The sequence below is a fragment of the Podarcis melisellensis genome (genome assembly GCF_964234715.1).
Source record: "Podarcis melisellensis genome assembly, chromosome: 2".
Taxonomy (NCBI): domain Eukaryota; kingdom Metazoa; phylum Chordata; class Lepidosauria; order Squamata; family Lacertidae; genus Podarcis; species Podarcis melisellensis.
In genome coordinates, this window is record NC_138529.1 from 111,066,162 (window position 1) to 111,092,721 (window position 26,560).

At 43.6% G+C, this 26,560-nt stretch overlaps 1 protein-coding gene and 1 long non-coding RNA gene across 3 annotated transcripts in view; one reads left to right on the forward strand and one right to left on the reverse strand.

The window, feature by feature from the left end:
- The window catches only part of LOC309365315, a 141,392-nt gene that overhangs the window by 86,248 nt on the left and 28,584 nt on the right, over window positions 1-26,560 (forward strand). Inside the window, exon 1 of one of the 2 annotated variants that reach the window (XR_014166000.1) lies at window positions 8,187-9,039. The exons of the other annotated variant lie outside the window; for it this stretch is intronic. This is a non-coding gene — a long non-coding RNA (uncharacterized lncRNA). Of the gene's footprint in view, window positions 1-8,186; window positions 9,040-26,560 lie in introns of those variants that run through there. 2 annotated transcript variants of the gene reach the window in all.
- The window catches only part of C2 (complement C2), a 48,165-nt gene that overhangs the window by 10,865 nt on the left and 10,740 nt on the right, over window positions 1-26,560 (reverse strand). Inside the window, exons 6-14 of the mRNA XM_081901654.1 lie at window positions 26,155-26,291; window positions 17,173-17,314; window positions 15,479-15,610; window positions 11,785-11,874; window positions 7,265-7,405; window positions 5,351-5,448; window positions 4,762-4,879; window positions 1,998-2,151; window positions 592-668 (exon numbers count right to left, since the gene is read on the reverse strand). Coding sequence (XP_081757780.1) covers window positions 592-668; window positions 1,998-2,151; window positions 4,762-4,879; window positions 5,351-5,448; window positions 7,265-7,405; window positions 11,785-11,874; window positions 15,479-15,610; window positions 17,173-17,314; window positions 26,155-26,291 — 1,089 coding nt within the window. The remainder of the gene's footprint in view (window positions 1-591; window positions 669-1,997; window positions 2,152-4,761; window positions 4,880-5,350; window positions 5,449-7,264; window positions 7,406-11,784; window positions 11,875-15,478; window positions 15,611-17,172; window positions 17,315-26,154; window positions 26,292-26,560) is intronic.

Below are 26,560 nucleotides of genomic sequence, written 5' to 3' on the forward strand. Positions count from 1 at the left end.
ATAAATAGGTACCACTCCGGTGGGAAGGTAAACGGTGTTTCTGTGCACTGCTCTGGTTCGCCACAAGCGGCTTCGTCATGCTGGCCACATGACCCGGAAAGCTGTACGCTGGCTCCCTCGGCCAATAAAGCAAGATGAGCGGCACAACCCCAGAGTCAGGCACGACTGGACCTAATGGTCAGAAGCCCCTTTACCTTTACCTTAGCCCTGGGGATTATCTAATTGATTTTTGAATTTTGAATTTTATTGTTATTCATAATTTCATACTGTATTTTATGTTGATCTTATAATTAAGTGTTTTAAAGTTGTTGTTAGTCGCCCTGAGCCCGGTTTTTGAACCGGGAAGGGCAGGGTATAAATAAAAATTTATTCTTTTATTATATTGTTTGTGTGGTTGGGAGGAGCTGGGCTTTCAACCTGTGTCAATAGCTGCTTCCTCCATGGTTCAGTTCTCCTAGTAAGGAGATAAGACGGCTTGCTAAATCTGGCCAATGACCCACCTAGTCCAGCATCCCGTTCTCACAGTGGCAAGCCTTACCTCTGAGCCTTGACCCTTCCCCCAAATGGGTGGCCGTTGGGGGAGGCACTCACCGTGGTCCTTGCATGTGGCGCCTGGCTTCATCTTCAGGGCTCTGTTGGCACCTTCCGTGCAAGGAAGACAAATTGGCCTGCAGAGAAGACAAATATTTCATCATCATCATTTTTAATTTGTATACCGCCTTTCTATCTTACAATACTCAAGGCGGTTTACAAGCTGAACAAAATATGTACATCTTATAAAAATCTAATGCAATACAAAAATGTGATAATAAAACATAACTTTAAAATAGGCAGCCTACATCAAAATAGCAACATTCAACCATCAATTAGAATAGTATAACATAATAATAACATATAAAAGTTAAACAGAAATCCACTCAACAGTTACAATAATATCTAAACTATAATCAATAAAACAACGGCAAGCCACAGTACATAAAACAAACCAATACACATTGAGAAGCAGAAGGTGGGGCAAGGCAGGTAGAAGGAGGCCTTGTCTGATGGAGTCTCTCCCCTCACCATATTTGCCGCCAGCTTGGGAGCTTGAACCCTCAAAAGAGATGTGGAAAGGGAAGAGGGGGACTGGAAGGACCCCCAGCAAGGACAACATCAAAACGGTGGAGATGGCATGGTCCTCATGGTCTACTTTGCTTCCCCCATGACTGGCCAAAGAAGAAATAGGAAAAACAGCACCCAGTGGCCAATTTCTGGCAGACTGCTCAGCACTTTTTATAGGATGGGATCCTTGCTGGACTTTAGCATGAATTGGCCACACACTTGGGTTCTTGAGTGGCTGGGGAAACCCAGCCAGATGGGTGGGGTATAAATAAATCATCATCATCATCATCTTCCAGGAGAGCATCAACTTGTAATAATGTAATCCTGGTTATGTTCTGAGATCACTCAGTGTAAACTCTTGCTTTTTAAATGCAGGCTACGATACTGGTTCACGGAGATTGTGATCCCCACAAGATTGAGAGCCTAAGCATGGCTTAGGTCACCCACAGCATACATTTAAAGCACTCTTATGCTTTATCCTGGGAACGGTAGCTTCTTAAGGGTGCTGAGCTCACAGAGCTACAATTCCCGGCACCCTTCACAAACTACAATGCCCAGAATTCTCCATGCCTGTAAAAACTGCACAAAGACCGCTTGACATCTATGGTGTGGATGTGATCTTAGAGGACAACAGAACTGCATCTCTTCCTTCTATATTCCCTCCTTTGGTGGAGGTTCATAACCAAAGGCTGGATGGCCGCCTAGCAGGAATGCTGTCGTACTGATCATCCCGCAGAGGGTATGACTAGATGGCCTTTGGGGGTCCCCTACAACTCTGATTCCCGCTTTTAACACTGTTTGCGCCTGAAGTGGTTTTTGGGTGGTCACACTGCTTCGTTTCCAATCAGTAACGGAGCCCTTCGTCTGGCTGAATCTGCCCTGATATGGCACATTACCTGATTCTCCCGCCAAACTGCACGGGTTTCTCTAATTCGAGTAAGGAGAGATCATAGTCGTAGAATTCCTGGACCCCCTGAGCCACCTTGGCTTTCACGTTGAACAATTCGTGGTCGATCCGCCTCTTTATTCGCAATTTGGTCCCTCCTCTAGCTAGGGAGAGAAGAGTGAAACATCTTCAGTGTCTGTTTTCACCCCAAAGCACGCCCCTCTTCCCCAACGCCGTGGCTGGAGAGTATTGGGTGAGATTCCGTAGCCTTGAATTTGAATATGAGCGAACTCCATTTCCCATCCCCACCCGCTCTCTTTGCTATTGTGTTTTCTTTATAGAGCGTTGCAATAAATCATCGCCGCACATTGGAGACAAGCCTGCCTGCCTGTCTTTCTCAGAGAGCACTTTGAGCCCCGGATCGCTCTTGACCTGATGTGAACTGAATCCAGAGCTTTCTTGATCCAATCTGGATCTGTCTCGAATCGGCCTGAAGTGGTTCAAGCTTCGACCAGATCAGTTGGACGTGTCATCTACGGTAATTACCACGCCTTGCTGCCAACAGAGCAATCGATGGGACTTTCTTCTGGGTATAGGATCACAGCTGGAGCATGCATAACAGAAATGACCACATATTTCCCCCCATTTACCTCCTCCACTATTTCCTCTTTGCTGCTGTTGAGTTTTAGATTCAAAGTCCGCTGAGAACTATCCTCTTGTATTCCTAAAGCACCATGAATGAGGACAGTCGTCTATCTGATGTAAGAATCAGAGACCCAAGGGTGTACATTTTGATTTGATTACATTTCAAATATGAATTGCATTTAACCTGTTAGAAAGATAGAACGCTTCACTGAGTAGTTTTATGTCTAGTTCCTCTGTGACTATACCTTACAACTGCTGTGCTCTCTAGGCCATAAACAAGAAATCCTATCTAACCCTGAAAGTTACTGCTGATGTTTTTCCAAGCTTGTTTTGGTTAACATTGGAATGTGAGCCCAATCTCTTTTTGAGACTTCCTGTAGGCTCAGGGACAAACAGAAGAGGTGAAGGAGTGAGACAGAGAAAGAATGGAAACAAGGTCGGATCACAGGCTTGGTTACCACGGCAACATGTGACATCCATGACCAAAGATGGCCAAATGACCTAGGCATTTGTGGGAATCCCAAGGTAATGGGAAGATGACATACATGTTTTCTACCTAATGACCTGTGAACTTTCTTGACAGACAAAAAGGGAGTGCTTTATGTTTAAGAATGTTTCATGACTAACTTTGTGTGCTATACAGTGGTACCTCGGGTTAAGTACTTAATTCGTTCCGGAGGTCCGTTCTTAACCTGAAACTGTTCTTAACCTGAAGCACCACTTTAGCTAATGGGGCCTCCTGCTGCCGCTGCGCAAACGGAGCATGATTTCTGTTCTCATCCTGAAGCAAAGTTCTTAACCTGAGGTACTATTTCTGGGTTAGCGGAGTCTGTAACCTGAAGCGTATGTAACCTGAAGCGTATATAACCCGAAGTACCACTGTATACGCTTTTGCTCTTCTTAACTGGCACACGAGCTGAGCTTTATCCTCTTGCAACAGAAATAAACGTTGGTCCTAACCGGATGCTGGACTTGAAAATAGGTTCCTTGGTTCTGTGGATTATTTAAAATGTGGTTTCTCGCCTGGGTAACAGGCAAGGTGGTGTCGAATTTGAATTCTTGTGGTATTCCAGCAAAACTAACCGGAAGAATACGAAATCAAAATGATCGAGTTTTTAAGAAAGAATGATTTCTTAAAATCATTTATAGAAATGATTTCTTGAAATCATTTATATTTCCAGTCATTTATAGAGTATGTACAAAATAATTGTAAACAAATTAACACGTTAGAGGGCTGAATATAAAAACATGCAGTGGTTAAAAAAAAATCTATATGGAACATAGGGGATAAATAATAAATTGGTTTAATTTGGAACTGCAGTAAAATATTATGAGAACAAGGAACCACAGAAAGAGCGGGAAGGGAGTCGAAATAAGATATACCGTATTTTTTGCTCTATAAGACTCACTTTTTCCCTCCTAAAAAGTAAGGGGAAATGTGTGTGCGTCTTATGGAGCGAAAGCAGGCTGCGCAGCTGTCCCAGAAGCCAGAATAGCAAGAGGGATTGCTGCTTACACTGCACAGCGATCCTTCTTGCTGTTCTGGCTTCTGAGATTCAGAATATTTTTTTTCTTGTTTTCCTTCTCCAAAAACTAGGTGCGTCTTGTGGTCTGGTGCATCTTATAGAGCGAAAAATACGGTATATGATCAACTGTTCGCTTTTCAAGTTTTTTGAATTTTTGTATGCTGTAAAATTAATTATAAAAGTAAAATCGAATTCTTACCACATATCTAGCTACACACATACACATATATACATTAGGGGCAGCCGTACCTGCTTGCTACCCTCGCATGCTGAAAGCAACCATACTCTCATAGGCTGAGTTTTTATTTCTTCTATACAAGCCAAGGGGGTCTTCCTTGCTTTACACAGCCAGCCAATTGCATTTTTGCTGCCTGAGACTGAGACCTGAGGCAGGAAGGAGTGTCTCTTCTCCTCTTTGGCAGCAGACGTACAACAATAATTAATTAAATACCTAGCAAACTGCTGCCCTTTGACACCACCCCGAATCAGCTGCCCAAAATGGCTCACGCACTCTGCCCTTTAATGGAAGGGCCGGCCCTATCTCCAGAGCTCCCCTAGAGCAGAAACACAAGTTAGAAACACGTTCTGCTTTTCCTTTTGCACCTTTTTCCAGAATGACGGTCCATCCCGCTGTGTTGTTGTATCTGCTGAAGCAGTGAGCGGACGTTAAGACCCACGTCTTTGAAATCAGGGCGCCCCGACAAGAAGGTTCTGTCAGTGTCTACAATGAAGAGTGGATTAGGTTGGTTTCATCCAGGTCAGACACTCCCAGCATTAGGGATTAACAATACAGTGGTGCCCCGCAAGACGAACGCCTCGCAAGACGGAAAACCCGCTAGACGAAAGGGTTTTCCGTTTTGGAGGCGCTTCGCAAAACGAATTTCCCTATGGGGTTGCTTCGCAAGATGAAAAAATCTTGCGAGTTTCCGCGGTTTCCCCCCGCTTTTTCCCCCTTTTCCTAAGCCGCTAAGCCGCTTAACAGCTGACCCGCTGATAAGCCGCTTAACAGCTGATCGCTAAAAGCCGCTAGACCGCTAATAGCGCTAATCCGCTAAGCTGTCAATGGGCTTGATTCGCAAGACGAAAAAAACGCTAGACGAAGAGAATCGCGGAACAGATTCTTTTTGTCTTGCGAGGCACCACTGTATCATAAAGGGTGTGTGTGTGTGGACAGAGAGCAGCCTCTACTCACGTTGTATTGGAGGAGCACATGCCATGGGTTCTTCTGCTCCCAGCTAGCGCTGTCAGAGTTGTTCGCCAAGCCACATATATCATGAAGATCTCTGGGATCTGAGAGCATTGGAAAGGGAAGGGGAAAGAAAACCTGGTCATTTTCATCATGCTCACGTCATTTTCTTACTCTGCTTTTTTCAGCCTTTCTCATAATAGCATAGGAAACTGGGATAAGCAGTCAAACACAACATTTCCTGTTTGCTAGAGTGGCCATGCAGGGGAATGTTGGTCCAGCCAGTTGAACTTCCTGTTACACCTGGTCTGGAGCATCCTCCCTTTGCATGTGACCAGGTAGGTGGGCGTGGCCCTTCCAGACCCCACAAAAGGTCCAGTCACGCAGCCACCTTCCTCTTTTGATGCCTTTTCTCCTCATGGACTGCACTGCTGCCTCTCAGTCAGCAGCACATAGGCTTGTCCTTACGAGGACGTAAGCCACACTGTCTCTGTAACTATAAGCTAAAGTCTGCCTTCAGGGATCCAACTGTGAACTGAATGTGAGTAAACGTCATATTACTTTTAAAAGAAGACTGTTTTAGGAGGGATCTTACCAGGAATAATAGAACTTAAGAGATTCTAACGAATCTGCAACTAGCTTCCTGCTGTGTAAAGATGGAAATTACTGTATGAATAAACTCACTAACGTGAGTTAGGAAACACAATATTTAATCAATATATCCTCTCCTGCTACCTACAACATTCCCACAGAAACTATTTAAACCAAGCAACAACACCGAGTCCATTTAGTTCAGTAATGTCCAGACCAGGGTTGGGTGAACCTTTCTGGATTAATTCTGGCAGATGGATGGGGCCGGCCACCTGTCAATCACCTGAAGTCAGCTGCAAGGAGCTTTGAAATCCTGAAGTTGGGACTTCAAAGCACCTGGCAAGGTGCTGCTAAAACAAAGCCCCCCCCCCCCGTTTTAGCAGGCAATTCCAGGCAAAGTCCTTCCACCAGGAAGGGGTGTGAATGGAATCCAGCCAAACTGAGCTGGATTTAACCCCTGCTCATTGGTTGCTCAAGGTTGTCACATGCCAACACTGGGCCTGACTGGAAGTGGCAATCCAGGAATACAGAAGCTAGCTACTTTGGGATTACAATGGGTGATGTCCCATTGTTTTATTTTTATTTTTTTATAAGATATTTATTAAGGTTTTTAAAGATACAAAAAGATAAATCAAGAAAAACATCCTTTTAAACAAGAAAGATAAAATACAAAAAAAAAGAAAAATCAAAAAGAAAAAACAAAGAATTAAATTCCATTCAGCAAAAAAAAGAGATCAAAATAGAAAGAGAAAAAAAAGATACAGCAAATCTTTTCATTACTTTCCTTTCATTGGCTTATTTCCCTGACCTCCTCACACCTCCCTTTTTTGTATTCTAAGTCAATTATCCATTTCAGCAAATCCTTTCCCTCTTTTCAAATTTTTGTCCTGAAAATTTATCTTGGTATTAATATAAATTTACTTTCCCCCCTTTCAGCAATTAACAGTCTATTTTTCTTAAATCTTTGTTACATTTCTGCTAAAATCACATAAATTCATTCCAACATCATTCTAACATTCATTAATCTTATAATACTTCTGTAGATAATCTTTAGATGTCCCATTGTTTTATACCAGGAGGAGAACGGGTTCTTTAGATGGGGACCCGCAGTTGCCTTTGGAAACAAGTTTGACAATTGGGCATGCTCATTGAACACAGCATGCTTCCTCTCTTCCCTTCCTCTTGCGCTGGCTGTACCTTTGTTTAGTGTTAAAACCTGCAGACCCGGCATCCCCAGATGGTCTCCGTCTAAGTATTAACCAGGCCTGACCCTGTTTCGCTTCCAAGGTTTGACCCCCGTCTTTGTTGAGTGCCAGAGAACATACACACCCAGGACATCTTCAAAGGCTGCCTTCAGTTCCTTAAGGTCATTCAACTTGAAGGCGTGCCTCTCGCCCGGTTTTTTGGACGCTATCTCATTCATGGCGCTCCAATCTACGTCAACAGTTCCAACTCCAAATGCATAGATATCTGAACGAAAGAGGGAAAAGAGACAGAAAGCGTTGCTGGACATCCCGGAAGCAAAGTCCAAAATCCCATCACCGGTGGAGCTTAACTCTCAAAAATTCATGCCACCAGCCACGAGTTGTTTTTGTGTTTTAAACTGTTTTTAATTAGCGCAGATGATGGCTCAGTTGGTTAGTGCGTGGTGCTGATAATGCCAAAGTTGCAGGTTCGATTCCCCGTTGGGGCAGCTGCATATTCCTGCATTGCAGGGGGTGGACTGGATGATCTTCAGGGTCCCTTCCAACTCTACAAATCTATGATTCTGTGATTTTATTTGTAATACGCCTTGAGGTGGTGGTTCAGAAGGCGGTTCATAAGTGTCAAATTGAATTTTATTATTATGGTCACAGACCAGTTCCGGCTCACTTACAATATCAGGAACATCATAAAACACAACAGGAACACACTGAATTGCAATTTGGTATAACAGAGACAATTCAGATATAGCAGCAATTAAAAATATATATTAAATCTTGATCACTAAAATATAACCTAAAATTGTCATTTAAAACCTTAATCATTTTGGTAGTACAGCTTGTTCCCTAGGTTTTATGGCAGTCGCACAGAATTTGGCCACCCTTAGCGTGATCTCTAGATCCTTGTCCCTGTAAGTTAATTGTAACTACGTATAATGTCCCAACTGGCCTTCCAAGTGTTGTTAAACCTGGGCATCAAGCTGTGGTGCAGTTAGGCTGTTTTAGACTCTGGACTTAACAGTCTTTTGCTCTTTGCTGACTTTATGTTTATCATTAAGGCTTCACGTGCAACATACTTGAGCTCATTCTGCTGAGTGAAGCCCCTTGGACATTGGCCCTAATTTCCCTTCCCTCGAATTTCCTTGTTGAGGGGAATTCCAGAGGACCAGGAACCTTCTAGCGGCTCTTTCTAAACTGTGTTCTCAGGAAACACAGCTGGGTTTCCTCAGAATCTAATCAGGGCTCAGCGAGATAAGCTTTCCTGAAAGCATGCCAACCAAAACCGCAAGTCAGATTCCTCCCTGCTCAACAACTTATCCCAGGAGCGTTGGCTTGCGAGGGGGATTGTGGAAGGGGGGCAATGTTGCGTGCGGTGCAGTGCGTGTGACATCACTTGTGTGATGTCGGGAGGAGCTGGGATGGAGCCAAACGCAGCAGCAGCGCTCTTTCAATGGCCGGTGGCTCCTTCTGCTGCCACCATTGGTGGGGGGCTGTTTTGACCAGGGGTCAGAAACCTTTTTCAGCCGTGGGCCGGTCCACCGTCCCTCTGACCATGTGGTGGGCCGGACTATATATATTTTTTTTGGGGGGGGTGAAAGAATTCTTATGCCCCACAAATAACCCAGAGATGCATTTTAAATAAAAGCACACATTCTACTCATGTAAAAACACCAGGCAGGCCCCACAAATAACACAGAGATGCATTTTAAATACAGTGGTACCTCGGGTTACAAACACCTCAGGCTACAAACACTTCGGGTTACAGACTCTGCTAACCCAGAAATAGCACCTTGGGTTAAGAACTTTGCTTCAGGATGAGAACAGAAACCGTGCAGTGGTGGCGCGGCGGCAGCAGGAGGCCCCATTAGCTAAAGTGGTGCTTCAGGTTAAGAACAGTTTCAGGTTAAGAACGGACCTCCGGAACGAATTAAGTCGTAACCTGAGGTGCCACGGTAAAAGGACACATTCTACTTATGTAAAAACACACTGATTCCTGGACCGTCCACAGGCCAGATTGAGAAGGCGATTGGGCCGCATCTGGCCCCTGGGCCTTAGGTTGCTTACCCCTGGTTTTGACCTTGCTTCCCATCAGCGGTAGGAGGAGGAAAAGGAGCTGGTCGCTGCAGCCACACTGCGCTTGTCTCTGCACTCAGCCTCCTCCACCTCCTGATTTTTGGGGACAATAGGAGGATCCGGCCCCCTCTCCAAAATATTGGGGGGCCCAAAAGGGCTCAGCCTCCATCAGTTGGCACCCCGTCTTCTCTTCAAAAATATGTAAGGATTCCGTGAGAAATGCATCGTATTTCTGCCCCAGCCAAGCACATTCGTTTCTGATACGAGGAGAATGTGGAGAATGTGTATTCGTAAGGAATTGGGGCACCTTTGTTTTTGGTTTGTAATAAACAAAAATCTGGCCTTATTCCCTTATGGGGGACACATGAGCCTTTATAGAGTCCTTTGTAGGTTCTCCATTGGTAGGAGAAAATAACAGAGGCCAACCAGAGAATGTTGAGAAGCAAAGCAGCTAGTAAGCCTGATCTTTATTGAACTGTTGCAACAGGGTGCTCCCCTCACACGCAGGAGAAAGGAGGAGGACCCCGAGCAAAGGTGTGCCTGCCCTTATATAGACATTTTAAGTTCACTTCCCTGGAGCTCAAGACCACCCCTCTATACATCATACATACATCACAGAAGGAGTATAACCCAAGACCACCCCCCACAAACATCACAGAAAAGGCGGTCTACAACAGAAATTTGAATGTTGTTGTTTTTCCTCTCTGCCAGGTTATCTGATAATGCCTTATCTGATTGCCTTTCCTGGTAGCCTGGCCCTTCCTTTGAGATGGTGATTACCCAATTCCTGAGACAATGGGAAGGTTCCCTCACCCCTCCCTCCTTGCAGAGAAAACATTTGGTTTGGGAGTCCACATGGTTTCAGGGTGGTCTTCCTGTGCTGGTCCACATATCTATGTACAGTGGTACCTCAGGTTACATACGCTTCAGGTTACAGACTCTGCTAACCCAGAAATATTACCTCGGGTTAAGAACTTTGCTTCAGGATGAGAACAGAAATTGTGCTCCAGCGGTGCGGCAGCAGCAGGAGGCCCCATTAGCTAAAGTGGTGCTTCAGGTTAAGAACAGTTTCAGGTTAAGAATGGACCTCCGGAACTAATTAAGTACGTAACCAGAGGTACCACTGTACGTGCTTTGTTGGTACATTTTATGAACATTTATTATATATATATAAGACCTTAAATTTTTTATTTCAGGTTCATTCATCGCTTCTGGCATTTGCATTTACAAGCCAGACTTATAACAAAATGGTGCAAGTGTGAAGTACTGCAGTGCAGGATTCAAGCCACTTCCATTCATCACATACACCCAACCCCCAGCAAGTCAGCATTTGGGGGTCACTGAGCATGTTCTAGGCTGAGACTCCCTCCCCATGACCCCTGTTACTAGGGTGGCCATGTGTCCTCTTTTTTCTGGGACACGTCCACTTTTTCAGGGGTTAGAATTTCTGCCCGGGTAGATTTTTTAAAATTTGCCAAGATGTCTCTGGCTATACTTTCTGGAGGAGACATAGACGTAACTAGTGGCTGAAGACTTGCTTTCCTCTTCTCTTCTCCTGCCCCCCCAAGCAATATATCACAGCTTCTATAGCCGTCATATAGGAAGGGTATTTAAAATGAGAGTCGTCATAGTGCTTTCTTTTTTCTCTCTCTCTTCAAAATATGGAAAAACCTACTTTTAGCTGCATAAGCACCAAGGTTCACAGCTTGGACATCATAAGTATTAGGAAACCGTATTGCGGAATGACCCATGCAATGACCCTAACGCAAGTCCCGTGAAAATGGGGAGTTGCCTGTAGAAAGTTTGTCAACCCAAGATGGGTGTTTTTCTGTGGGTGTATCTTGACACAATATCCTGCACTGGCTCCCAGTGGAGTACAGGGTCAGGTTTAAGGTGCTGGTTTTGACCTTTAAAGCTCTATGCGGCCTAGGACCCACGTACCTATGGGACCGCCTCTCCTGGTATGCCCCGCGGAGGAACTTAAGGTCCACAAATAACAACACTTTGAAGGTCCTGAGTTGCAAGGTGCTTAGATTGGTCTCAACTAGGGCCAGGGCCTTTTCAGTACTGGCCCCGACTTGGTGGAACGCTCTGTCACAAGAGACTAGGGCCCTGCGGGACTTGACATCTTTCCGCAGGGCCTGCAAGACAGTGCTGTTCCACCTGGCCTTCGGTTTGGACTCAGTCTGACCCTTATGTTTCCCTCCCCTTATGGTTTTGATCTATGGGCTACTTTTAAAATGAGGCTGCATTTTAAACTGCATTTTAACCTGTATTTTAAATTGCCCCCCCCCCATTACAGTATGTTTTTACTGTAATTTTACTGGTGTTAGCCGCCCTGAGTCTGGCTCTGGCCGGGGAGGGCGGGGTATAAATAAAATTTGTTATTATTTCTGCCATCAAGGTTCCTGTTCCTGTTCACTTTCTGCCATCAAGGTTGTGTCATCTGCATATCTGAGGTTGTTGATATTTCTTCCGGCAATCTTAATTCCGGCTAGGGATTCATCCAGCCCAGCCTTTCGCAGCACCCTCCTTTTAACCAGCACTCAAGTGAAGTAGGTTTATGTAACTTACCCAGGTAGTCTTTCCTGTTTGCTCTCACGTTCAAAAAGTCTTCTATGCTGCGCACGGCCTTTGTGGGGGAACCTCCCATATTGGACTTCCCTAAGAGGACAAACAAAACCACACAAACAAAATCAGGCAGCGATTCCCACATTACATGCTGTAGCACACTGGGGTGTCACAACGAGAAATCATTAAAAAGGCTCCAGTGTGCACTGGCTGAAGCTGTATATTCTAAATAAATGCAGAAAGAAAGCCAGCAGGGTGTAGGGGTTAGACACAGCGGTTCTCAACCTGTGGGTCCCCAGATGTTGTTGGACTACAACTCCCATCATCCCTGAGCTCTGGCCTTGCTAGCTAGGGGTGATGGGAGTTGTAGTTCAACAACATCTGGGGACCCACAGGTTGAGAAAGGCTGGGTTAGAGTGTCAGACTAGATCAGATTAAGGAAATTTTTAAAAGTGATAAAAAGCTAGGATTCCAGGTGGAGAAATCGAAATTGGAGACAGAGCTGTTAGAACCTAAGACTAAGGTACTTTCAAGAATGTATAATTTGCTGCTGAAATGGAATACGCAAGACGAAATGGTTAAGTCGGCTATGATAAAATGGGCACAGGATATTGGGCATAACATTATGTTTGAGGACTGGGAAAGGTTGTGGACCACTGGGTTGAATTTCACTGCATGTAATGCTTTGAAAGAAAATGTAATGAAAATGATATACAGATGGTACATGACCCCAGTTAAACTTGCCAAAATATACCATTCGTCTGATAACAAATGTTGGAAATGTAAAGAAAATGAAGGAACATTCTTTCACCTCTGGTGGACTTGCCCTAAAGTGAAGGCCTTCTGGGAAATGATATATAACGAGTTGAAAAAGGTGTTTAAGTATACCTTTACCAAGAAACCAGAGGCCTTTCTTCTGGGCATTGTAGACCAGAAGGTATTAAAGAAAGATAGAACATTTTTCATGTATGCAACAACAGCAGCAAGGATACTACTTGCTAAGAACTGGAAAACTCAAGATCTACCCACACTGGAAGAATGGCAGATGCAACTGATGGACTATATGCAACTAGCGGAGATGACTGGCAGAATCCGAGACCTGGGAGAAGAAAGGATTGAAGAAGATTGGAAGAAATTCAAGACCTATTTGCAGAAATATTGTGAATTAGTGGAATGTTAAGAAGGATGCTTGGTTATAAACAATTGGCCATCATTAAAATAGATTAAGAATTGATATTTAAGCATGTGGTCATAGATTTGGAAATAAGATGATAATTTGCTTGACAAAAATTATTAAAGATGCAAATGGGAGCGGGAGGCGTGAGGAAGCTCAAGAATATTATGAAACTTTGTTAAAACAAAGCAATAATGTTCATTATTATTGTATTTTCTTATTAAAAAACCTTAATAAATATTTATAAATAAAAAAAAAATAGAGTGTCAGACTAGGAACTGGGAGAGCAGGGTTCGAATCCCCGCTTGGCCATGAAGCTCACTGGGTGACCTTGGGAGTCAGTCACAGCCTCTCAGCCTAGCCTACTCTGCAGGGTTGTTGTGGGGATTCAGTGAGGAGGGGTGAACCATGAACACCACCTGGAGCTCCTTGCAGAAAAAAAGAGGGGATAAATAAATAAATACAGTGGTACCTCGGGTTAACTTAATTCGTTCCGGAGGTCTGTTCTTAACCTGAAACTGTACTTAACCTGAAGCACCACTTTAGCCAATGGGGTCTTCCGCTGCTGCCGGAGCACGATTTTTGTTCTCATCCTGAAGCAAACTTCTTAACCTGAGGTTTTATTTCTGGGTTAGTGAAGTCTGTAACCTGAAGCGTCTGTAACCTGAAGCGCATGTAACCCGAGGTACCACTGTAAAATTAAAAGAAAGGGGAAGGGGAAGGGAGGAAGGGAGGAAGGGAGGAAGGGAGGAAGGGAGGAAGGGAGGAAGGGAGGAAGGGAGGAAGGGAGGAAGGAAGGAAGGAAGGAAGGAAGGAAGGAAGGAAGGAAGGAAGGAAGGAAAATGCAGTCCTACATAGGCTATCAAGAGGAGAGAGGGGCAGCACTGCTCCTGGGCAGAGATGGTGATGCTACAGACAGCAGAAGAGCACAAGAAGCTGCCTTATCCCAACTCAGGCCACAAGTCCATCTAGCTCAGTATTGTCTACACTGACTGGCAACAGCTCTCCACTGTTTCAAGGAGGGGAGATTCCCAATCCTACCTTGAGGTGCCAAGGATTGAGCCCTTGCTAGAGGTTCCCCCCCTTCCCATGCATGCTGGAGTCCTAGGATGGAGGACTCCATTTGCACATTTTATGCCTCTCTCCACTTGCTCCCTGCAGAGGCAGCGATGAACTGGGGCACTGGGGTGCAGTCAGGTGGTGGGGGAGGCTAGGAGGGATGGGTGACTGTGCACTGAGATTTCTCTTCGTTTCTCATTTCCCCCCCAGTCCTAACTTCAGTTCTCGACATTTCCGCATCAAGCGGCCATTTTGATAGTCCTTGCGAAAACCCCTCACCGTTTCGGTGAGAATTTCTCCCAATTTTTGTGTGAGGTTTTGCCGAATATGCAAGCTTTTGCGGAGCCATTTCCCCTCACGTAATGCATTTTTGGACGGTCGTTTTCTGCAGTTCATGCACACAGATGGCACTTTACCCATGTATATGTATCTGTGAGCAAGTTACTCGGCTGCAGAACCACAAAATGGCTGTGTCTCAGTTTGCATATTGTTTCAGAAATTTGCAAATTGGGTAGATCCACCTTTAACTGTGAACCGAATCCAGTTTCTTCCTAGTCTCTACTTGGGGCCACAATGATCACCTAGTAGTTCGCAGGTAATAATAATAATAGTAAATTTTTATTTATACCCCACCCTTCCCACTTTAAAAACCGGGCTCAGGGCGGCTAACAACAAATTTAAAATGCTTAATTGTAAAAGCAGCATAAAATGCAGTATAAAAACATGAATAACAATAAAATTCAAAGTTCAGAAATCAATTTAGGGGAAATCCATCTATTAAGCATTACAGTGGTGCCCCGCAAGACGAACGCCTCGCAAGACGAAAAACCCGCTAGACGAAAGGGTTTTCCGTTTTGGAGGCGCTTCGCAAAACGAATTCCCCTATGGGGTTGCTTCGCAAGACGAAAAAAATCTTGCATCCCCCCGCGGTTTTTTTCCGCTTTTTCCGCCCTTTTCTTAAGCTGCTAAGCCGCTTATCAGCTGTTCCGCTGATAAGCCGCTTAACAGCTGATCGCTGGAAGCCGCTTGACAGCTGTAGCGCTAATCCGCTAAGCTGTCAATGGGCTTGCTTCACAAGACGAAAAAAACGCTATACGAAGAGCCTCACGGAACGGATTAATTTCGTCTTGCGAGGCACCACTGTAGATTATCACCAGGGCTAGTTGGCTGAATTAGTCCGACTTGGGGCAGCGAGGAGGCCAGGGGAGAATTAGCTGTGGGGTCTCAGAGCGGGTGATCTTCATAAAAGGGTAGGGGGAGGGAAGGGAAGGAAAATAAAAGATCAGGCTGAATTCAAATTAAAGGCCAGGTGGAATAACTGTCTTACAGGCCCAACGGAAGGAGGTTAAATCCTGAAGGGCCCTAGTCTCATGGTAGGCAGAGGGACTGAGCTCTCTGGCTTCTGTGCAACCTTCCTCCTATTATGGGAAGGGAGGGAGAAGGTATCTCCCCATTTCTCCTCACCGTCTGTGAACAGGATGATGGCGTGACGGATTTTGTCCCACGGCACTTTGGTAAACTCCTTCTCATTAATCATCATCTGGTACACGGAGTCGAGGGCATCTTGAATGTTGGTTCCTGTTGCGTTGCCGTGGTCTGCAAGAGGATGAAGAGGAAGAAGAGGAAGAGTTTGGATTTGATATCCCGCTTTATCACTACCCGAAGGAGTCTCAAAGCGGCTAACATTCTCCTTTCCCTTCCTTCCCCACAACAAACACTCTGTGAGGTGAGTGAGGCTGAGAGACTTCATGTCTGCATGTGGAGGAGCAGAGACGCGAACCTGGTTCCCCAGATTACGAGTCTATTGCTCTTAACCACTACACCTCACTGGCTCTCAAGATGGCATTGGCATTGGTTATTAATTTGTTCTACACCTCTTTCAAAACTCAGGATGCCTTACAAAGCAGAAAGGGTGGGCAGTGCATTGAAATGTAAAGTAAATGCAAGATGTTGAAACAGCAGGAGCAAATCAAAGGAGCTGAAACAACAGCAGGTGAGGGGGGGGGAATCCCAAAATTTAGGCACTAGTCACATCAGAGCCGTCTTTCCCATAGGGCTTAGTGGTGCGCTGCGCCAGGGTGCTGGCTTCTCAGGGGTGCCCTAGCGAGTGGGGGAGCTGCGCAGCTTTGCCATGGCCTCCCCTTTCCCTGCAATCCTGCCAGCTGCGCCTTGCCAACCATATGGCTGGCGGGTGTGAAGCTTGCCTCCCAAGCTTTCGCGGGAGAAGAGTGATCCCTGCAGAGGCTTAGGATGGAACCTGCGCCCCGCCAACTATAGTGCTAAGGTAAAGGTAAAGGGACCCCTGACCATTTGGTCCAGTCGTGACCGACTCTGGGGTTACGGCGCTCATCTCGCTTTATTGGCCGAGGGAGCCGGCATACAGCTTCCGGGTCATGTGGCCAGCATGACTAAGCCGCTTCTGGCGAACCAGAGCAGCACACAGAAACGCCGTTTACCTTCCCGCCGGAGCGGTACCTATTTATCTACTTGCACTTTGTGCTTTCGAACTGCTAGGTGGGCAGGAGCAGGGACCGAGCAACGGGAGCTCACCCATCGCAAGGATTCGAACCGCCGACCTTCTGATCGACAAATCCTAGGCTCTGTGGTTTAACCCACAGCGCCACCAGTGGTAGCTTGGGTTAAGAACTTAATTCATTCTGGAGGTCCGTTCTTAACCTGAAATTGTTCTTAACCTGAGGCACCACTTTAGCTAATGGGGCCTCCCGCTGCCGCCGTGCAATTTCTGTTCTCATCCTGAAGCAAAGTTCTTAACCTGAGGTACTATTTCTGGGTTAGCAGAGTCTGTAACCTGAAGCGTCTGTAACCCGAGGTACCACTGTATATGGCTGGCTGGCGTGCAGCTTCCTTCTCAAGACTCCCTCACCCCACACCCCCAGGCTTCCCTCCGTGAAAGTAGCATTTATTACTACTTGTGAGGAGGCAGTGGCAAGATGAACATTTGGGAGCGCTGGGCAGATCTTTGCACCCCAGCGCCTCATACGCTAAAGACGGCCCTGAGTCACATGTGCCTTGAAGACACATTTTCACCACCATGAGAAAAACCTGACACATTTGCTGGGCCCTGAGTTTCAGAAAATACATTTTGAACGTTCAGCTGCTCAAAAACGGGATCGGTGGGTAAGAATCCCTCTCAGCACCTTTGTAGTTCATCTCATTTTGAATCTTCTCAATAACAATTTCTGTATCTTCAGCTATATCATCCTGGATGTTGACGATGGTCTTGGGCCGGCTGGCGTAAGAGATGACAGAGAACCTGATAGGAACATCAAAGCTGGCAATCTGGGAAGGGGAGGAAAGGAAGAAGAAACAGGAAAACAGAGGAAGAAGGAGAAAGAGGGGCAGAGGAGGTAAAATGTGATTCGATGGGTTCATGTGATTATTATTTTTATCACGGCCTTCAGCCTAAGGTCCAAGGGTGAGTTACAAGAATGAAACACAATATTAAAAACAGCTTGAAACAACATAAATTACCACCAAAAGTGTATTTCAGTGACAGATAAATAATATATATTCATTTCCTTTCAGGGAGAATCTTTTTATTTGTCTTCTGGAGAAAAATCCACCATTTCTGGTTTGGTGTAGTGGTTAGCGTGTTGAACTAGAATGGGGTTGAGGCCATGAGCTCCTTGGAGGAAAAGATGGCATATAAATGTAACAACAACAACAACAACAACAACAATTTTATTAATTATGTTCCGCCCATCTGGCTGGCCTGCAGCATATATAAAACAAAGTAAAACATCTAACATTAAAAACTTCCCAATACAGGGCTGCCTGCAGATGTCTTCGAAAAGTTATGTAGTTCTTTATCTCCTTGACATCTGGTGGGAGGGTGTTCCACAGGGCGGGCGCCACCACCGAGAAGGCCTTCTGCCTGGCTCCCTGTAACTTCGCTTCTCGCAATGAGGGAACCAGCAGAAGACCCTTGGCGGAGGACCTCAGTGTACATTTATAGATTTATAAAAATATAAATAAAGGCATGGTTATGTGACTGCTGTAGTTTCCTCTCAAGGAAGTCCTACAAACAGGATTATCATTCCCCAACTCCATCCATTGCTTAGTTACCCAGAGTGCCTTGAAGGAAGACTCCTAATGAACTGGATAATATTTATTTTTTAAAAAATTATATGCCCCTGCCTTGCCTTCATAGTTCAAGGCAGCTTACAAAAAAACCCAGTAAAACACAACGCTGTGTAAACGGAACTATATATAAAAGGAGGAGCAGAATCGAAACTAGCAGTAAAGCAGTTTAAAAGCAAACAGCAGTAAAAAAAGGCAAAAACAACCCAAGAGAAGAGACACCAGAGTAAAAACAAACGGTGATAGCAAAGGGGTGTGCAGAGTTGCTAAATGCCAAAGGGGCATTTTAAGTAGGAAGTTCTTAACGCTGCAGAAAAATGTCAGCAAAACAGGGCAAGGCCAACCTTCCCAGGTATATGAGATCCAAAGTCTGGATGTGGCAACAGAGAAGGCCCTTTCTTTGCTTTTAGATAGGCTGAAACTTTGCCACAACAAATAAAACAACCAAAGGCTTAACAGCCCAGTTTGTATTTTTGCCTGGTTGCCTTCTCTTTCCTTCCTGCTCTGACCAAAGAACCTAGTCTTCAGCAACAGTGCCTCAGATTAAGGGGGTCTGGCCCTAAGCGAGCCCCCCATTTTCTGGCAACACCTTTGCCCCAACCAAATGTGGGCTTATGGGTGTGGGGTAAATTTTATTCCATCGACATTTAAAAGCGACTCTACCTCATTGCCCACTTTCCGAAACACCGCCATCTTCCCAAATCCACACTTTCCCCATTTTTTTGCAATGTGCTTCTTCAGATAAATGACGAGTACACAAATGTATGTATGTGTGGAGGAAAACATGTGTTGTCGGTGAAAATGACATCAGGGGAAAATTGTGTTGCAAAAAGGTGAAGTTTAGGAGGAAATGGCGCTAAACCTCTGACAACTTTTTCATGACGACTAACATGCCACAAACTGATATGGAAAACTGAAATTAAAACCAGGGTGGAGAGGAATAGAAGCTAAGAGAAATTGAAATGGACAGATTTGCCCAATTCCCGGGACTTCCGGAGGCGGCGCGAACGGTAATGGCTGCCAGCTCCTGACCGGGAGAGGGTAGCTCCGTCGAAACGGGTCGCCCGCTGCGGCGAAGCGGGGACCCATCCAGAAAAACCACAGGCAGCAGAAGCCTGTGGTCCTGAGACCCGGCGGGCGCCAAAAGCAGCCCCTAAAACGACGAAGGGACCCCGTAAGGGGCTCCGGACCGCGGAGGGGGTAGCGGCGCTGTGGGTCGTTTCGCGATCGACGGAGCGAAGCCGCGTTGCTGTTGCCGGTGAGCGCTGACCTTTCTTCTTGAAATTGCTAACTCTGGAAAGCAACAACCCGTGAGTAATTTGGACAATACACTTTTAAAGCTTCTAAAATTGTGAATTTGGCTGAAAGCGGAGTGACGATAAACAGGAAGTCCGTCTTCCGCTGACACTGAACTTGAAAGTAAAGAGCAGGAGGAGTGGAGACAAAGAGTAACGTTTTGCATTGACTGATCTGGCATCTATTTATTGTGGACTGATAAGATGTTAAGGGGTAGGAAACAAAGAACTACAGCTGTAAATCTTAAACTTCAAGGAAATTTAAAAGGGACTTAACTAAAGACTGATTGATGAGTTGCTCGAAAAATGGTAAAACAAGGATGTGGCGAAGGGAAGGCATGGGGAAGTCAATTTTTGTTGTTTGTTTTTGATGTTTGTGTTTGTCTTGTATTGTCATTAATATGTGTAAAAACTAATAAAAATATTTAAAACGATCTGGCATCTATTTAAACTGTTTTTCCTGGCTGATTTAAGGACTCTAAGTGGCTGATTTTTGGATCTATATTAAGACAAGGATATCTTTCTTCTGCTGACCTATTGGATTACAAATAAAAGTAAGAAACCCAGGTACTGGAGCTGCCTGAGCAACTGAGCAGTCAGTCTGCAGATTTTGGTTACTTTGAATCTGAACTTTGGAACATACTGAGTTTGAACTTGTTACTTTGAAACACTTGCTGTCTAAGCACTTTTGGAAACATTGTTTGGCTTTAAGTATCAACTCTGCTAAAATCTATCTTTGAGAAGATCTTTGGATATTAAATTAGATTTACTAACTTTAATTGGATTGGACTTCCTCCCCAAAGACATTCTAAGCTCCACCTAGAGGATTTTGGACTCACAGCAGTGACTTTGTTTTACTTTCTCTTTCCCGGCCTCCTGTCTGAGTGTTACCATCTGGGCTGTTATTTTCTCATGGGAACAATTCAGTTTGACCTTGGTTTTTAGATAACTTTGGAATGAGTGGAACAAGAAAAAGGGGAAGAACCAGACAAACAACTTTAACTTTACCGACAGTCTCACAGCGTAGATCATCTGTGCCTGCTTTGCCTACTACTTTGCCTCCTGAGGCAGAAGCGGCTTCCCTGCTACAATCAGGGGAGGGAGAAATTGAGGAATTACAACTGGAAGACATGGCCTCAGGAGCAAGTGGCACTATTTTGGAGAAATTTTTTGAAAAATTGGAGGCTCTGGACAGAAAGGTTGACCAGCAATCAGCTAAAATTGACCAAAATACAGAAAGTTTAAATAGACTAACTGGACAAGTGGCACAGAATGTTCAATCTATTGGAGAACTGAAGGAGGCTGTAGGTGAAAACCGGAAATTGGCTGAGGACACTAGCCAAAGACTGGGACAGCTCGAAAAAGAAGTAAGACCACTCAGCAAACAAGTAGGAGAACACCAGATCTACTTTTCTATGACAGAACTTCGGAACAGGGAGGCCAATTTAAGGATACGCTCAATACCAGAAGTGGAAGAAGGTAACTTAACTGAGTTCCTTACCAAAGAATTCTCCAAGTTTTGGAACTTAGAAGAAAAAGACTTTAAGATACTATCTGCTTTTAGGCTTGGAAGACTTATAAAGAAGGAGAAGCCCAGAGACTGTTTGATAATATTGAGATCAAAGGAGGAAAGGGACAAGATTTTAGGCCTGCACTACGGAAAGTCACTGGATATTTTGGATAAAAGAATTGAAATTTATAAGGATATTCCTAAACAGCTGTTGGATCTTAGATCAGACTACTCGGAATTAGCAAAATTGCTAAGGAGCAACTCAATCATCTTCAGGTGGGAGTTCCCCCAAGGTTTATCGTTTACTTTCAGAGGGAGGAAGACTAAAATTAGAACGCCGGAGGACAGAGACAAGTTTTTGGCGGCACACGGAGAAGATCTTCACAAAGGACTTGGATTACCCCCAGGGCCTGAACCTCCGGGGGATCCTGCACCCCCGGATCCTCAAAAATCCGAGAATAAGGTACCCCCACAGCAAGAATAACCAGATTTATTCAGGATGTCCCTGCAACTTTTGAGCTGGAACATAAATGGCTGCAACATCCCAGGAAAAAGGAAAAAAATCTTTCACATCTTAAAAAAGGAACATTTGGACATTATTTGTTTACAGGAAACACATGTGACTAGGCTCCACAGAAAAGTGTTAATAAATAAAAGACTTGGTCAGGAATTTATATCTTCGGACACAGTAAAAAAGAGAGGTGTGGTAATTTACGCAAAAGAGAGCCTTTCACCTAAATTTCTGTTTAAAGACGAGCATGGAAGAATTTTGGCGATAGAAATACAATATCAAGGAGAAAAAATTCTGATATTAGGAATTTATGCTCCAAATGAAGGAAAATCGGAATTTTACAAGAAGTTGCATGAGACTATGCTGGATTATCTGGACTACAACAACATCATTATGATGGGAGATATGAATGGAGTTGTATCAACTAACATGGATAAGTCACAGAATCAAAACATTTCCAAAGATGGGAGACTACCAAAGACCTTTTTTGAAATGACAGACAATATGGACTGGATTGACATTTGGAGAGTGAGAAACCCCTTGGGAAGGGAAGGAACATTTTTCTCTGAAGCCCAACTGACTTGGACAAGAATCGACCAAATATGGATAACTAGAGGTCTGGCACCTAAGATCAGAAAGGTGGAAATCTGCCCAAAGACATGCTCCGACCATAATGCACTGAGAATGGACATGACATTGATTCCAACCGGTTCCTTCAGATGGAAGATGAATGATGGCCTGTTTAGAGATCAGGAGATTACCAAGAAGGCCCAAAAAGCTTTAAAGGATTATTTCGAGATCAATATGAACACCACAGTGGAAAAAAGAACTATCTGGGACGCAAGTAAGGCCGTGATGAGGGGGTTCCTGATACAACAGAACACGGTAAAGAAAAGGAAACAAAATGAAAGGAAAGATAAAATTTTGGAAAAAATTAAGGAGTTAGAGAAGAAGCTAAGATCTAACCCGAAGTCCCAGCCGATTCTGAGAGAAATCAAACTTTACCAAGCACAATATTCTAAACTGATAAATCAGGAAATAGAATGGAAAATTAAACTAATGAAACAAAAAACTTTTGAGTCGGCTAACAAATGTGGAAAACTGCTAGCTTGGCAGTTGAAGAGGAGACAAAAGTTAAATACAGTGACAAATCTAGAGATTGAAGGAAGATGTATCCAGAACCCCGGAGAGATTAGAAAGTGTTTCCAGAGATATTTCAAAAAATTATACACTCAAGGGCCACAAGATGAAATTGAGATTAAACAATTCTTAGAGACAAATGGATTGGCAAAATTGTCAGAAGAAAACAGATCAATCTTGAATGGCAAAATAACACGACAAGAGATTGAGCAGGCCATCCAGAACATGAAACAGGGCAAATCACCAGGACCAGACGGGCTGACCTCCAAGTACTATAAGATACTGAAAGACTACTTGATACAACCACTGATGGAGGTCAGCAATGAAATTCTAGAGGGGAAGAAGGCGCCAGAATCGTGGAAGGAAGCTTTCATCACATTGATACCAAAATCGGAAACTGAAAAGACACAGCTTAAGAACTACCGTCCCATCTCCCTTTTAAATGTGGATTACAAAATATTCGCAGACGTTTTGGCAAGTAGATTCAAGAGGGTTTTAAACAAAGTAATTCATAAAGACCAGGCAGGCTTTCTCCCAGGTAGACATATGTCTGCTAATACAAGGAACATTATAGATATATTGGAGCTTCTACAAACAGACATAAATACTAAAGCTGTTTTAATTTTCATAGATGCGGAGAAGGCCTTTGACAATATATCCTGGAAGTTTATGAAGGGGAATCTAAAAGAAATGGGAGTGGGCCGGGGATTTGAGAATGGGATTGATGCAATATATTCAGAACAAAAGGCTAAATTGATAGTTAACAATGTGGTTACAGAAGAGTTTAAAATTGAAAAAGGAACACGACAAGGCTGTCCGATCTCCCCGTTATTATTTATTTCGGTCCTGGAAGTGCTCTTGAACATGATTAGAGGGGACAGGTTGGTGGAAGGGATACAGGTCGGAGCGAAACAATATAAACTTAAAGCGTTTGCAGATGACTTAGTTTTGACATTACAGGAGCCAGAATCTAGTACGAAAAGAGTACTACAACTAATTCAAGACTTTGGTCGGGTGGCGGGATTTAAACTAAATAAGCAAAAAACTAAGGTGTTGGGAAAGAATTTGACAGATATTGAGTCGGAACGGTTTCAGAGAGAGACAGAGTTAACTGTGGTTAAGAAAGTCAAATACCTAGGGGTAAACATAACAGCAAAAAATCTGAGTCTGTTTAAAGATAACTATGAAAAATGTTGGTCTGAAATTAAGAGAGACTTGGATAGCTGGTCAAAATTAAAACTTTCATTGTTAGGTCGAATAGCTGCTATCAAGATGAATGTATTGCCAAAAATGTTGTTTTTGTTTCAGACATTGCAGATTGTAGATAAAACGGAGTGCTTCCGGAAGTGGCAGAAAGATATCTCTAAATTTGTCTGGCAGGGCAAAAAGCCCAGAATTAAGTTTAAGATACTAACGGACGCAAAAGAAAGAGGGGGCTTTGCCCTGCCAGACTTAAAGTTGTACTATGAAGCCGCAGCTTTCTGCTGGCTAAAAGATTGGCTACTTCTTGAGGACACGGACGTGCCGGATTTGGAAGGTTTTAACAATGCATTTGGATGGCATGCATACTTATGGTATGATAAGGTTAAGATTAACAAGGTCTTTAAGAACCATATTGTCAGAAAAGCAATATTTAATGTCTGGACAAGATACAAAGACTTATTAGAGAACAAAACACCGAGGTGGCTGTCACCCTTGGAGGCTAAGGCCCGAAAAAGACCTAATATGGAGGCCAACTGGCCAAAATATTGGGAAATACTAGAAAGAGATGGAGACAATTGGAAACTGCAGAGTTTAGAGAAAATGAAAGATAAAGTGCGAGACTGGTTACACTATGCTCAGATCAAAGAAGTGTTTAAGAACGATAAAAAGTTAGGATTCCAGGTGGAGAAATCGAAATTGGAAACAGAATTGTTAGAACCTAAGACCAAGGTACTTTCAAAAATGTATAACTTGCTGCTGAAATGGAACACACAAGACGAAACGGTTAAATCGGCTATGATAAAGTGGGCCCAGGATATTGGGCATAACATTATGTTTGAGGATTGGGAAAGGTTATGGACCACTGGGCTGAACTTCACAGCATGTAATGCTCTGAAGGAAAATGTAATGAAAATGATATATAGATGGTACATGACCCCAGTGAAATTGGCTAAAATATACCATTCGTCTGATAATAAATGTTGGAAATGTAAGGAAAATGAAGGAACATTCTTTCACCTCTGGTGGACCTGTCCTAGAGTGAAGGCCTTCTGGGAAATGATATATAATGAGTTAAAAAAGGTGTTTAAGTATACCTTCACCAAGAAACCAGAGGCCTTCCTTCTGGGCATGGTCGGCCAGAACGTGTTAAAGAAGGACAGAACATTTTTCATGTATGCTACAACGGCGGCAAGGATACTTATTGCTAAGAACTGGAAAACCCAAGATCTACCCACACTGGAAGAATGGCAGATGCAGCTGATGGACTATATGCAATTAGCTGAGATGACGGGCAGAATCCGTGACCTGGGAGAGGAGAGGGTTGAAGAAGACTGGAAGAAATTCAAGATTTATTTACAAAAGTATTGTAATTTGGTTGAATCTTAACAAGGAAGTCAGAGTAGAAATAACTGTCTACCATTAAATTACAATTTTATATTTGAGTTTAACCTAAATATTGGATTTAAGATCATAAACAAGATGATAATTTGCTTGGAAAAATTTGTTTGTAACGATGAAAGTGGAAGCGGGAGACGTGAGGGAGTCCACAATAGAATGAAAGGATGCTATGAAACTTATTTTGTTTGTTAAATATGCATTTGTATGAAAAAAACTCAATAAAATATTATAAAAAAAAAAAAAGATTTGCCCAATTCCCGCATGGGTTTGGCCTACAAGGCCTCTGAAGATTAGATTAAAAAGTAGGCAGGCTCTGACAGGAGAATACCATCTATTATTATTATTAGTAGTAGTAGTAGTAGTAGTAGTACAATCCATGCACACCCTGCGTAAATGGGCTTGAGGGGAACTAGAAATCAACATTGTACTAGCAAACGGACCTAAAAGTACAAAGTCAACACTTTTGCAGCTATCATTAAAAGTTGCAAAAGCAAAGAAGCACGGGACTGAGGGAGAAACCTTTGGAATAACATCAGGATATCAGCTCCGCGCAAGGCATGACGGATAGCAGCAACAACTGGTAAAGATAGACATAATATTTTTCAAGGACAGGAAGAAACAACATGGACAGAATAAATACCACACGCAGGAGGAACAAGGATGTATGAGATCTTCACTTGTAGACAAACAAATCATTAAATGAGTCAATACGAATAGAAGTTATAAATATTGCAGCTGTTGTATAAGGGATTACTATTATGACTGGAATTAATAAGATTTTGGAATACAGAAATAAAGTAAATAATCAAACCATCAATTCTAGCTGTGGGGGCCCACCTAATTAAGTAATTTGATATTTGAATGATTGATATTGGGAATTTTAATTTGGCATTGATATAATGAGGCTATTATTGGATTATTGTAATTGAAAACTGATTTATTTTTTTAAAAAAAGTACAATGTCGCATTCGTACAAACCTACCCTGGTGATTATGACCTCCAGACACTGCTTAGAGATGTTGAAGTTGGGTTCAGTTACGCTGTGAGATGCATCCACAAGGAAGTAGACATATAGGAAGCTGTCTTTGGAGAGTATAAGCCGTCGTCCTAATGAAGGAGCTATTATGGGGAAAGAGAAACCATCAAAACCATCAAAATTTGTGGAACCCCTCACCGCAGATCAGTTGGTTATGTTTATTCAGTTTGTAAGCAGCTTCTCACATGAGAAACACAACACCCCAACATTATTTCACACATTCCAGAGCTGAGAGACAAACTACACATCGCTTTAAATGAATCGTCACATTGGTGGGTTTTTGTTTTCATTTAATAGCAGCTGCGAGAACCCACTTCATAGCTGTTAACTTACAGATTTGAAAATAAGGGAC